At 48.6% G+C, this 12,683-nt stretch overlaps 4 protein-coding genes across 4 annotated transcripts; 2 read left to right on the top strand and 2 right to left on the bottom strand.

Annotated features, from left to right (window-relative positions):
* Positions 1-121: 121 nt before the first annotated feature.
* On the bottom strand, positions 122-1,579 carry TrAtP1_006942 (uncharacterized protein). Its single transcript, XM_014082258.2, has 2 exons — positions 1,212-1,579; positions 122-1,126 (listed from the first exon to the last, which is right to left on the bottom strand). Exons 1-2 carry the CDS (start codon positions 1,333-1,335, stop codon positions 480-482), a joined length of 771 nt encoding a protein of 256 aa, XP_013937733.1. The 5' UTR covers positions 1,336-1,579; the 3' UTR covers positions 122-479.
* Positions 1,580-1,950: 371 nt separating this feature from the next.
* On the top strand, positions 1,951-2,250 carry TrAtP1_006943 (uncharacterized protein; the record flags this gene model as incomplete). The annotated part of the gene is made up of 1 exon (XM_066113326.1): positions 1,951-2,250. The coding sequence occupies one exon, from the start codon at positions 1,951-1,953 to the stop codon at positions 2,248-2,250; it is 300 nt and encodes a 99-aa protein (XP_065969412.1).
* Positions 2,251-6,050: 3,800 nt separating this feature from the next.
* On the top strand, positions 6,051-6,736 carry TrAtP1_006944 (uncharacterized protein; the record flags this gene model as incomplete). Its single annotated transcript, XM_014082256.2, has 2 exons — positions 6,051-6,089; positions 6,176-6,736. 2 exons carry the CDS (start codon positions 6,051-6,053, stop codon positions 6,734-6,736), a joined length of 600 nt encoding a protein of 199 aa, XP_013937731.1.
* Positions 6,737-10,636: 3,900 nt separating this feature from the next.
* On the bottom strand, positions 10,637-12,091 carry TrAtP1_006945 (uncharacterized protein; the record flags this gene model as incomplete). Its single annotated transcript, XM_014082022.2, has 1 exon — positions 10,637-12,091. The coding sequence occupies one exon, from the start codon at positions 12,089-12,091 to the stop codon at positions 10,637-10,639; it is 1,455 nt and encodes a 484-aa protein (XP_013937497.2).
* Positions 12,092-12,683: the final 592 nt, after the last annotated feature.

Genomic DNA, 12,683 nt, shown 5'->3' on the forward strand with positions numbered 1-12,683 from the left:
AGCGAATCAGCTGGTAAGTGGTGGATTTTGGACAGTCTTAATCACCAATTACCAATGGCACATATTTTTGGACTTGTGTAATATTTTTTTTTTTTTTTTTTTTTGAAAACTGTAGAATAATAGATTGTAAGGATAACCTTGTAAGTATATTCTCTCCTATCATGAAATCTATGCGTAAAATAACTCCTAAATCGACCGGAACTATGCAAGTGAGGTAGGAACCTCTTCCCAAATAACAAACTCATGTATACATTTGCTTGCCTAAAACTTTCTTATTGGTGCCCAAAAGACGTCCTGTTTCTGCCAATAAGAACTCCCTCCCAAAGTATAATGATAAATCGCCGAAACAAAAACCAGTGTATCCAATTCCAAGCCCCCTTGTCTAATGTCCTTTTTGTTGAATCAGAAAGGTATAAAAATAATGAGAATTAGAAATTAAGAAAAGAAAAAAGAAATATGGAACGAAAGAAAAGAGCCTCTTATTTGGGGCCGTAGAACCAGTACTGAGCAGAGTAGCTGGTGCTGTCCTGGCCAGCAGCCTGAGCGCAGCCGTGAGAGTTTCCGCCAGCAGTCTCAACGCGGTAGACGAGAGAAGCACCGCGAGAGTTTGCGTTTGCGTCGAGAGCCAGCCAGGCCACGGCGCCGGTGCCAGCTGGGCCGGGATCAGCGCTGCCGGGAGCCGGGACGGAGGCCTTCTTGGCGGCGACGACGTTGATGCTTCCGCGCTGCAGGACAAAGGTAGGGGCGCCGTCTGAGTTGAAGAAGTGGCGGCCCAGGAAGGGGAGGCTGCCGTACTCGCCCAGGTCGAGGGGAGTGGCGCGGGTAAAGGGCCGCTTGAGAGAGGCGCCGGGGCCCTCGATGCTGACTCGGCCGACGGTGGAGTCGTTGAAGTGCAGCGGGATCTCGTGGTGGTTGAGGGCAAAGGCGGGCAGCTGGTTGAATTTCTCAATGGTGAGCGCGTTGGGGCCGGATTCGGGGTAGAGCAGGCTGATGTCGTAGAACATGGCGAGGGCGCCGGTCGAGACGGGGGAGGCGCCGACGGAGGCGCAGGTGTAGTTTTGGATGCCGAGGCCGAGGGCGATGACCTTGAGCTCGAGGTTGTCGGGCACGGGAGGAAGTTCAGTGGCTGTGGAGTTACGCAATTAGCATTTTGATGTGTTGTAGATGTATAAGATGTCAAATCTTATAAGTGAGGAGAGTGTGAAACTTACCGCCGCCGGTGATGGGCAGAGGAGGGTCGGGTATGGGAGAACGGCAAGTCACGTCTCTCTTTTCTACGGGAGAGCCGAGAGCCAGAGCCGCAGAGGCGAGGACAAATAGAGATTGACCGAGCATCTTGTTGGTAGGAGGATAGATGAGTGGTGGTGGTGTAGTTGGAAGTGTAGGTAGTCGAGCTGTATGTATACAAACAAGCCTTGAGAAGAAGAAGCTGGATTGAACTAGAGAGCTATCGACCCGAGAAGCCGGGGAAGCTCAGGATAGTTATACGCAGGGCGAGATGGGCTCAAGAGGACCCTGGACAAGGCCATGCCATGCAGACGATGAGCTAGAATAGGCCACAGCAGAAAATAGAAATAGAAATCGGGACTACTGTAAGCAGAGGAACCACTTTCTCACGCCCCTCCCGTGAAGGGTGTGGTTGAGCAGCCACGGCCAGCGCAATGGTCAGTCTCCGCTTGGGCGCTTAGAGCGGCGAGATGCAGTAGTGCCGTCTGTGTAATAAGTTGTGCGAGGACTTGAATTCGTACGAGCATCTATTTTAAACGGTACTTATTTTAACAAGTGTAGTACTGTACTTGTATTAAGAGCAGAGATCAACTTTAAGAGTTGACAAGTCTGGAGCGGCTGGAGTAGATCCTGCGTGTCTCTCAATCACAACAATAAGAAGAGCTGGGCTTTCTTCGCTGCATGCAAGGGCCTGCATTTGGGTAGCAAGAGGCAGAAAACAAAATGGTGTGTGAATGGACAGTTCACGGCGAGATTGTATTACAGAGACACCCCCTTTCTTCTCTCTTTGCCTTGGGGGCGTCTTTGTGTCTCTCGGTCTCGGCTGGCTGCATCCGGATCAACAGAGGGCCCCAGTTGCGATCCCACTCTCAGCCTGTCTCAGCCATTGCAGATTTTGTGCGACAGCACCAGGTTGCGGGAATCTGCAGTAGCCAAACAAAACACATTGGCTTCATTTTGTCTCTCTTCTACTTGTATTTTATTATTGGTGGCTGTACGATCGGTATCGCCGTACTGAACTAAGCAACGCTTGTTGTTTTCTGTAGCACTTGATTTGGGTGAGACGGCATGGCTTGGCGGCGGCAAATAGAGTGCCTACCACTCACTGCCTATAATCTCTACTACGCAAATTCTCCTTGTTTGTTGCTATGCTATTGTTATGACTTTGCAGGAAATAAGCCACCCGGTAATACACGTCTCCGGCTTTCGTCACCACCCACTGGTGATCGCTGCAGTATATTTAGCATTCTGGGAATCACAGCTATTGTCATGGGATTGAGGTCATAGCTGGCGCCGTCGGGTCCGAGGGTTCTGGGAGCGTTGAAAATAGAATGCTGACCGAGGTGAAGGTTGGAATTTAGCGTTGGGGGGAAATCGTGTGAGCTGTCGTTGTGGTCAGAGAAAAAGGGGCGAGAGTTTTTCAATCACTTCCTTTTCCTTCCTGAACATTCTTCATGTATATGGTAATCTGAGACGCAGTTTCTCCATCTTGTTTTCCCTATCCCGCGTATATCGTACATACATGCATCCGGGTCGATACCTACAATCTGCAGCCATCGCATTTCGCTGCCAGTAAGAGCTAGAACAAACACCCGACCCCTAGCAAATACAAAATATCCCTGTTAGGTCGCGCTTGGGTGGGAGGGGTGCAGGGTTTAGCAAGGCCATTGGCCGCTTAGCGACCTGGGCTTCTTCTGCTTTGACCGTGGCTGGAGTGTCTAGGCTGGAAAGACGCAAGGCTGGAAAGATTCCACGAGGACGGCTTGATTCCAAAAAGGGTCTTGGCGTCTGCGTGAGATTTTGATGTCGAGGACGGAAAGTTTGATACCCGCGGCTCAGCCACATGGCATGGGAAGCTTTGGGGAGTCTAAACAGAGCTCCTGTTTTTGGAAATGATTGCTAGCTTGACTGATGACTCTTGGTCTTCTACACGGCGATGGTACACTGATGCGATTATGAAAAGAGAGTCAAGGCAATCTAGATTCGGGGATTCTATCTTTTCAGCCTATATAGGCATGTGATGTTCTGCTTACTGCTTGTTACGGTAGCATCGAGCTGCCGACAAGGTCTCTTTACATGTAATCTTGCCTGCGTCTGCTCAGCTCCACGCCGGCTTAAGCTGCGGGCCACCACCGCGCGAGGCTTCGATGCTTCTCGCCCATTGCAAATCCATTCGGATCAAAGCCTACCCGATCAAATGCTACGCTACCTTTACTCGCAGCATTAGCATGTGGTATTGCCCAGGGTTCTGCTGCCACTGTGAATAGAATAGATCGCGGAGCCCCCCAAACAGACCGTTTGGCGATCTTGGTGCCCACCACGCTTGCTATTTTTAGACGCACCAAAAAGTATGGGACTTCTTTGGCGCGAACCCCCCATCCATTCAGTGTCTTCAGTCTCCACCTGTCAGCGGACGGTGTCTTGAGCCGGCGAGATAGACGAGAATAACGAAAACCGAAAGCGGGCCGGAGTAAAAGTCTGACGAAGATTTTCCTATGCGGAGGATCTATCGCTAGAGTTGATCCTAGAAGCCTACATTTTCCTGCAGCTCTAACATTACTTTTAAATGAAGCATTGTGTTTAATGGATCTAGTCCTAATCCTTACACAAACGCCAGTCAAAGCTACTGTACTCAGCTTATTAGCGTACAGGGTTCTCATCCTCCTCATCCTTCAACTAAACGATTTAGTCTATATGCAATCCCCTTTTCTTCATCGCGACAGCTGAATCCTAGAATGCCAGCCTTGATTTTGTAACTTGGGTTAATTAACATGCCCTGTATCACCGTACCGTGATTTTGTTTTGGCTTACAAGGACACAATCGAAAGACAATGGCCTTGCGACAATGACCCATGATCCAGTTACGACGTAACACACGCCTTTTACTTTGCTCAAATGGCTACATTATAGCTTTAGGAAGCGACTTTTTGCTGGCTTTCGAAAAGGGTCGCACATGGCCAACACGTTGTAACGAACCACCGCAAGTCCGCCTTGAACAAGCGCCGCGAATATGAAACTACGTGTACAGGCGGCCACATGGCCGGTGTGGCTCTGCCAGGCGACTTTTAGCCGCCCTTTGTGCGAAAAAGGATTCATGTTATTGAAAACATGTATGTTCAACTACGAAGAAGAAAGCCTTGGTTGTATTAGTGATTACTGTACTATTGGGGTGTTCTGGAAGTACACTCATAATCTGTGCGCATTCAACATTGCAGATTTTATTGACAAACATCCAAAATTGGTTGTAGCTTAAGGAATTATATACATTTGCCTAAAAAAGATTATTACACATTATTTTCGTTTTCTGTGGCAATACTCGGCCTGCTTCAACTCGGCTCAGTTCATTATTCCCCAACTCTGTTCATGAAGCCGCGTTTGCTACCATGTTGATAATGACTCTATAGAAGCTTTCTCAGGCTTATATCGAGATTTCCTTCCCTGGATATCATTGGTGTCTAAGTGCTAAACCCGACGTCGAAATAAAATATCGCTCTGAAGAATCCTGTATTTCAACACGGCGAAATCATCAACGAAGACGAGTCATCATCCGCCCGCCCTCCCCTTTTCGGTGCCAAAAATGCCCTCTGAGGAGTCACTGGGCGTATCTCGTCATCATCCACGATCGTCTGAAATGCATTATTACTTGCTGGCATCTTTTCTCGCTGTCGGCTTGACATGTGCTGCGCAGGCGATTCTGACATTGAAGGATTCGGGTCCCCCCGGTGTTGATGTAGAATCTTGATTGGCTTCGGAGCGTTTATTCAACCTCCGCTTATTGTAGCGATGTGCGAGAAGCCCGGCAGCCAGAAGAACGACACATACGCCAAGACTTACGCCCCCTTGAATCGGTGGTGTGAATCCCGAATTGGAGTTGCCTGTGCCTATTGAGTTGAGGGACTGGCTTGATGTTGCTGGAGGGGTTACATATGTGAAGACTGGAGCTGTCGCTGTTTGGGTTGTGGACTCTGCTGGCGGTGGAAGCTGAGTAGACTCGCTGGCCGGAGTAGCTCGAGGCTTTAGCGAGACTGTCATGAGTGTTGATTGAAATCGCATGGGTGTGATGTTCCTCAAGTTTTGTCGTAGATTGCATGGGAATTTAAATAAGCAGATTTTCTTTGACATCTACAGTAATGAAGAAGCAGCAACTCTTGATTTAAATGCGTATAGGTCGCAAAACTCTTTCAAACAGCCTCGCGGTTAAACTGGTACGAGACATTTCCCGCGGCAGCCTGACTCACATGCTTCATCAATCAAGGCGCAACCATCAAATCACAGCATCGTTAGCCTCCTCTGCCCGCAAACGAGGTAGCAGATGCCCCACGCTTCGAACCGAAAAGGACTAGGCAGGAGATGAAAAGGATTCGAGTGTTGGGACTAAATAGATTGCAGCTGTATAGAACAGCACAATGAGGAAGGAAGTTGGTTGGTATAGAATAAGCCATACTATATTGGGGTTTTGGCCGAGAGTACCTGCGCCCAAAATCGGACAGATTCACGAGCTGATATGATGCAGCGCTGCACCTGATCAATTCTGTGTGCGTTAACCATGCGGCTAACGGCTTGAAATAGCCGAATAACAGTAAAGCGATAGCTGGGCAGCTGAAGATTATGGCGGAAATCGAATCGACACGTATCTGCGAATTGTGAATGTAAAGAGATGCCAAGCCTCGCGATCTGCCGATATAAGAGAAGTGGTGTTTTAAGTGGCCATAGCTCAAGCTCCAGCCGCCCCCACCAAATCTTCATCCTCCAAAGCCGAGCTCCATCTACGTCTCCATCGGCCTTGAGCCTCCGCCAATCTGCATACATCTTCACAGGTCAAAATGTCGCGCCGTCCAGCAAAAGGAGATTACATCGAAACCGTAAGACAGCAGATATAGCTCCTCTGGCCGGAATCCTTACATGCTAGACGCGACATCTGCTAACGTGAATTCCTTCTGTTTCCTAGGACACCGGTAACAAGGTCTCTCGCAAGGCCGTCCTCGTCGGCACACAGAACATCATGCTGGGCGGCAAGACCGTCATCCAGCCCGAAGTCATGATCCGAGGCGATCTCGTCCGAACGGCACAAGCCCAGCCGCCATCTGGCGGAAGCGCCGCTCCACCAAATACCACCGCCGTTGCCATCGGTCGATATTGCTTCCTGGCCCGTTCTGTGCTGCTTCGGCCACCCGGCCGGATCTACAAGGGCGTCTTTACATATATGCCGTTGAGGATTGGCGATCATGTCTTTATCGGACAGGGAACAGTGGTGCAGGCTGCGAGTATCGGCAACCATGTGTACATTGGAAAAGGCTGCGTGGTCAACGAGTTTGCCATTATCAAGGACTACGTCAAGGTCTTGGACGGGACGATTGTTCCCGCCAACATGGTCATTCCGAGCTTCTCCATCGTCGCTGGTCAGCCAGGGCGTGTTGTGGGAGAATTACCTGATGGTGCGCATGAAGAATTCGAGCTGAGAGACCTGTACAAAACTGTCGGTAATAACCCACAACCCGCGGCCGCTTGAAGGGTTCTATGCACGGCATTTCATCGCACAATGGTGGAGCATCGATTCCGTCCATGGAGCATCTCGTTGGATATCAAGAGATTATCCATTGAAAGAGATTATGGCTGAGATAGTCCACACGGGCAACGGATATGCGAATGGATTTCGAGTTACTTGGAGTAGAGCACGATACTCTGCTTGGCGCCTTCGCCGACACCTCGGGCCTGTCAGCTCTGAGCGACACGTCTTCCTGTATGGCGGTTGGATTACTATTCCAAATAATAGACATCGGCTCGACTAACCGGATAGCATCCTGACAGCCACAATAACGCCCGAGAACCGACCCGACGCATATCCGAAGTCAAAGTAGAACTTACGGAAAAGAAGCAGGGCACCTCGGAACACAGCACCACCCGCACGGAAATACGACTAATATTAAATCTCACATCTATATCTCCCTTGCTGTCGGGAAGAGTAGCAGTGGCAAGATGAGTAACGGGGGCCTCTACTGCTCATGCAAGAATTGTTTCCGATTATTAAATGTGAAGCATCCTGGAGAAGGAAATAAGTCTGTCTGTTAGTTGTAAAGTCCCATTAGTTCATTTTTCGCGCATTTGTCATTAGAGACAATGTTCCAGAGATGTTCGTCCGCGGCAATTTCTGAGCAAGAATATACCAAGTTAGAGATTGAGTGCCCCAGCTAATGCAAGTGTGGCATTGAGTTTTAGGTCTCATGGCAACCATTGAATAAATACCTCCAGTTATACGGAATGTGACGCTTATCGAGAATTTTCCGTCTCTAGGAGAAGGGGGTTAAGGATAGGAGTTATAATTTCCGCCCTGGATGTACTTCAATTAAGCACAGCTCTATGCCACATGCTTCATCAGGGCCGAACTATGATGGCATAAGAGGCCTATACTAGATTTGCATACATGATATACACGGCCCCATCGCCTTTTGAACCTGCCCTTCTTCCCTCCACGACGTTTCACAACGTAAAGTAAATTGACCGATAGATGGTCGGTATTCTAACCAATTCACTTTACCATTGATATGAGCTGGGAGCAGATATATCCAATTGTGGCTCAATTTGACCGTTGTGGCCTTCTAATAACTTGTGAGGACCAACATCGCTTTGAAGAAGGATCAAGGATAGCAAATCAACTTCCAAGAGTAGTCTTGGTGTGAATTTTAGTTGAATGAATAATTGGCTGGAGTTTTGCTTGGATATACAAAGCAAAGATCTACTACTTCCTAATATAGACTTGGGTAGCCGCAATTACGCCAGATTGATTGGAATGTATAGGTAGCTAGGGCAATATTGAATATAACGTGTTCTTGGCGACCTGTCCAAGCCTCGTCTTGGCCTCGATGATGCTAGCTGGGAGCACGTTGCTGAGACAGCGGATGTTATAGTCCACAATGGTGCTTATGTCCACTGGATTGCCCGATGTGAGCAGATTTTACGCAGTAACGTGCCCTCTACTATTGATGAAATGAAGCTCTGTAACAAGGTCAAGCTTTTCTCGTTTGTTTCATCGACTTCGACTCTGGATACCGACCACTACTATAACCTCTTAGGGGATCAAGTCGCCATTCGTCGTGGCGCAGTACTGAGACTGACAGCGCCCCTGAGCTGGACGATAGGAATACTGTGGCTGCCCTTGGGAGCGACGCTGATAGCTGGACGGGCGTTGATCCGCCTTCTCAATGGCCTGGGCCCATCGTTCTCCTTTGGTAGCTTGAGAGTATCCCAGTTAGGTTTGAGAAGTGATCGTGGTTGAGGGGAAATAGAGGAAGATAGAGGAAAGAATGGGAGGGAGACTTTAACGTCTTTCATTTACGCAGGATGTCGGCGGTATTAATCTTGGTGTTGTCGGTATGGTCTACTTTAAGGAAGTGGACTTCCTTCAACTACTTACAAAGGGCGCAAAGCCTACATGGCAATTGCTGTCGCGAAGAGCCAAGAGGCGACGTAAGAGAGATAGCTCTGAAGAACAGAATTAGCGTTACTGACGGAGTTGATTGGATTCTGAAATAAAGCTCAGCTAGATTGGCCAAAGCAAATTAAACCAATGCTATCGCCTAGATCTATAAATACCCAGGTAATGATAAAGCTTAAGATAAAGTCTCTGCGTATCCAAAGGCAAACAAGAATAAACAACAACGGCTGCCAGATTTGGCTTGCCACAAAATAAAGTTCAAAATATGTGTGAAAGACAAAAGGGGAACAGAAGCAGTAATAGAGTCCCTTGTTTGATAAGAATATTTTATGGTTACTGGGTGCTGTAAACAAGTTTGTAAAAAAAGACTTTAAAACCAGCTGTAAAACTGCACATAGTTATTCCGCGTAGCTAATGGAGACAAAAAGTAAAGACATGCACAAAAAAATATTAAAAGAGATCAGTATGAAGCTATAATAATAGGTTGGTAGCTTATCTCTCTACATTGTGCCCCTATGTAAGTCGACGTGGACAGATAGACCTCCCGTCGGCCTTTTCGACCTCCTGTGTTTACTGAGCCGCCAGATTTTAGCCTCTTCGTGCACTTCACTCTTTCCCAAGAGACAAATCATGCGGTATCTCGCGCTTCGGCACAAATCGAGGAACCTCGGCACTATCGCCGTCATAAAAGATTACTGAAAGTTGAAGCGAAGACGCAATTCCAGACTCAATACAATCCATCACCCGATTCCTAAAGTGTGCTAGGCACCGTACCTTGTAAGCAGGGATAAATTTTCCTCGGTATCATCGGCGAGGAGATGGCCAATTGCCGTCTTCTTGGGATCCTACAAACTAGAGACTCCGTATATTACTATGCCTTTAGGTTGGCCTGGTTATTACTGATGACATTTGAGATTGCACTTAGCTCGACTGATAACTTTATGGCAGCTCGGTAGCTGCAGTTTGTCCAATAAATTAGTCATTTCATGAGATTGTTTCAGATGAGTAGACATTAGGTCCAATTGGAAGCATGCGAAAAGGGGGCATAAGCTTCTGTTATAAGTGGGTGTAAAGCTTTTTCTCCAATAATCCGTCCCTCATTCGAAGCAGGCGATTCGTGAAAGTAAGATGGTTTGTATAAAAATGACAAACGCAGTGTGTAATAATAAATGGGGTATCTCTACTTCAGCTTGGGCGAGAACAGTCTATCTAAATCTCAATACCTACTTCCAGCTCGTAAATCAGGGGCGCCTATTACTGATAAATCTGCCTCTTCAAAAAAGAAGAAATTGACATCTTCTTCCATATCAGCTTGAAGCCGCGCTTCCAGCACCCCTGATAACATGGCCTCGCTCGTTCTGTTTCTTCATGACTTCCACTAAATCCCACGGGTGGCATTCAAGGACGTCCATTTCTGCTGGCTGGAGCCAGCCCAAAGCCTCGACGCCTTCGAAGCCCTTATTCCACGGCTGTAAATCGCATTCTGCTGCTAGGGTGTCCATGAATTCACATAGCCTCTTTGCTTGGGGCTTTTGAACCAGATCTTCGGGGTCTAGGGATCCCAGGGCCGGGCGTTTTGAGCCAAGCCACCATAGCCGACGCTTATCGCGGCTGTTGTTAGTATCGCCACTGCAGTAGTTGTTCTTCCCTTCGGAAGCTGATCCATCATCTATGGATCCGAGTATATTCTTCCATTGTGTTTTACGCTCGTCTTTCTTTGCTGCTTGGGAGTGCCAGCTGATTTGTTTATCGGACCACTTGTGTATTGGCCTGTTCGTGTCAATGCCGGCTGTCACCTGCATACTCAAATGATTCGGAGACCATCCCTCAACAATGAGATATAGCTTCCAAATTCCCCTATATCTAGCGTCCCACTTATGGTCAGGGTGAATCGGCCTGTGAAGCTTATCAATGAACTCTGGTATCAGGGACAATTGCGCAGCGTCGTCTTCGCCTTCGCCCTCGTCAGGATGGAGGCTATGCATGCTCATAATCTCCGTTGGTACACATACACCAATTCGTCTTGCCGGCTGTGATACCCCAGGCGAAAGGGTAAATGCATTCCCAGGAGGAAGCTTGGCAACTTGAATTGGGGGGGAAGCACAAGACAATCAAGTCTTCGGGAGGGATCCAGTCAAAGGTGCGAAAATCGGGTGCGTGAGTGCAGTCTTTAACCCTTGAACCTGTCACAGCGCACGTCAGGCCTTGCCATTGGCGCGTGTAGTACGTCTGGGCAACGCGTCGTGATTCTCGACAGGTTGATAAGAGAGTGTATACCGGTCGATAGCCAGAGTCGCGAGCCGTGGTGGCCCGCACGCGGAATTCTTCGCTCGACCAGGAGGTAGCTAGATGGCGCTTCCGCTGGTGATTCAAGACGTCGAAAAAGTGCACACTTGGCTTTTTGGGAAGCAGCTCAGCCCATATTCGATGCCGGATTTCTGGTGGGAGCTGCTTGAATCGATGAAACGCTGGTTTTGTCGGCCGGCTTTGTTCTTGAGAAGCGACTTGCACTCTGTTTAATGTGTTTGACTGCTTGATCTCTTCCTCAATCATGGGAATCTGGTCCAAGGCCCAGCGAAGAAGCAGCTCGTGACGCTCCGACCTATCCAAAGCGAAACGATAGGCGTGTGTCTTGCGAGCAAAATCAGCAATGACATAGGTCCGTTTATGAATAGACCTCAGTCGTTCCCTAGCTTCCACCAGCTGACGATCCTCCTCTTCCGATTGGGGATTGCCGAGAGCATTTCTCCACTGGATCTGCTTCTTTGCATTCTCACATTCCTCTTCTGCCTTGCGACGCTCTTCTCTCCTCCTCGTGATCTCGATGCTAGTTGGGCGGCAAATATCGGTTGTTGGTGTCCGTATCTTCTCAAATGGTCTCAAAACGTGTGCTTCCAGCAGCTGGGCTAGTGCTGCATCATAGCCCGGCTGGCAAGTCTCCAGCCATTTGTCATATTCGTCATGCCTCGTAAATTCGTAATTCAAGTATTCAATCCATGTTGCTAGCTTGTCTTGTCTATCTAGCTGCCTGCTGAATCCGGATTCAGACTTTTTAAATGAGTGAGGAAGCTCAAAGTTGTGGCGCTCAAGCCGTTCATTGAGCTCTTCGACGTAACTGGGAAATCGTTCCGGCTCTCTAGATGCTCTCTGGTGGGCTCGAAACATCTGCCATCTTGATAGTTGCTTGCCAAAAACCTGCCACTCGTCTGACTGGTCTTGCCAGAATGCCAAAATGTCGCGATACTGGCCAGGTGAAGCAACAATGGTCCGCAAGTGGCTCAGCGGATGTGACGGGCGACCTCCTTCGTTGATCAAAGCATGATAGGCGATGGATTCGACTTGACGAGCCTGCATCAAGGCATCAAAACCATGGCCTTGGTCTGTCGACGGGGATGGACTTGATGCTTCAGACGACGGGTCGTCCACGTCCATTATTCGACCTTCCAGGGGTGCCAGCAATGAGAGATATGACTAGATGAGGCGGAGATGCTGGATCGGTAAGAGGGTGAAAGAAAGCAGGGAACGAGCAAACTGCCAAATAGAAGCCTGTAAAGTCCCGGGCTAACAAGTACCAATAACATGGAGTGACTAAAACGAGGCTGATTCGATCCAGCTGAGGTGATCGCTGAGGTGATCAAGCGCCTTTGAGGTTCTCCGGAGAGGGGACTTCTGTCCGCCAAACCGAAAAGCAGCCCTCAGGCACGAGGCAAGATCCAAGTGTGCGCCACCAAAGACCTTTGAGTTTCTGCTGAGTCAGATTCTACAACTGATTTAGATCTGAATGAAGCGATTGATTTCTGGAGTTTTGGTCGTGATTGGCGTCGGAATCGGAACCGCAGTATGGCAGCGCTGACTAAGGCAACGGTACTCCGGAGTGACAAGCGGCCGATGAATCCTGCGACACGTGAGAAGAGAAAGTTGAAGAGAAGAAGTCGTATGGCGGTATATTTTGCAAGAAAGGAGCAACGAAAAGAGAGGAGAAGGAAAAGCACAAGCTAAATTCCACAACGAGAGCTGTTCATTA

This window comes from Trichoderma atroviride, chromosome 3 (assembly GCF_020647795.1).
Source record: "Trichoderma atroviride chromosome 3, complete sequence".
Lineage (NCBI taxonomy): Eukaryota > Fungi > Ascomycota > Sordariomycetes > Hypocreales > Hypocreaceae > Trichoderma > Trichoderma atroviride.

Coding starts and splice junctions, on each gene's coding strand:
- TrAtP1_006942 (XM_014082258.2), bottom strand. CDS start 1,335: ATGCTCGGTCAATCTCTATTTGTCCTCGCCTCTGCGGCTCTGGCTCTC. Junction 1,127..1,211: donor TCTGCCCATCACCGGCGGCG/GTAAGTTTCACA, acceptor GTAACTCCACAG/CCACTGAACTTCCTCCCGTG.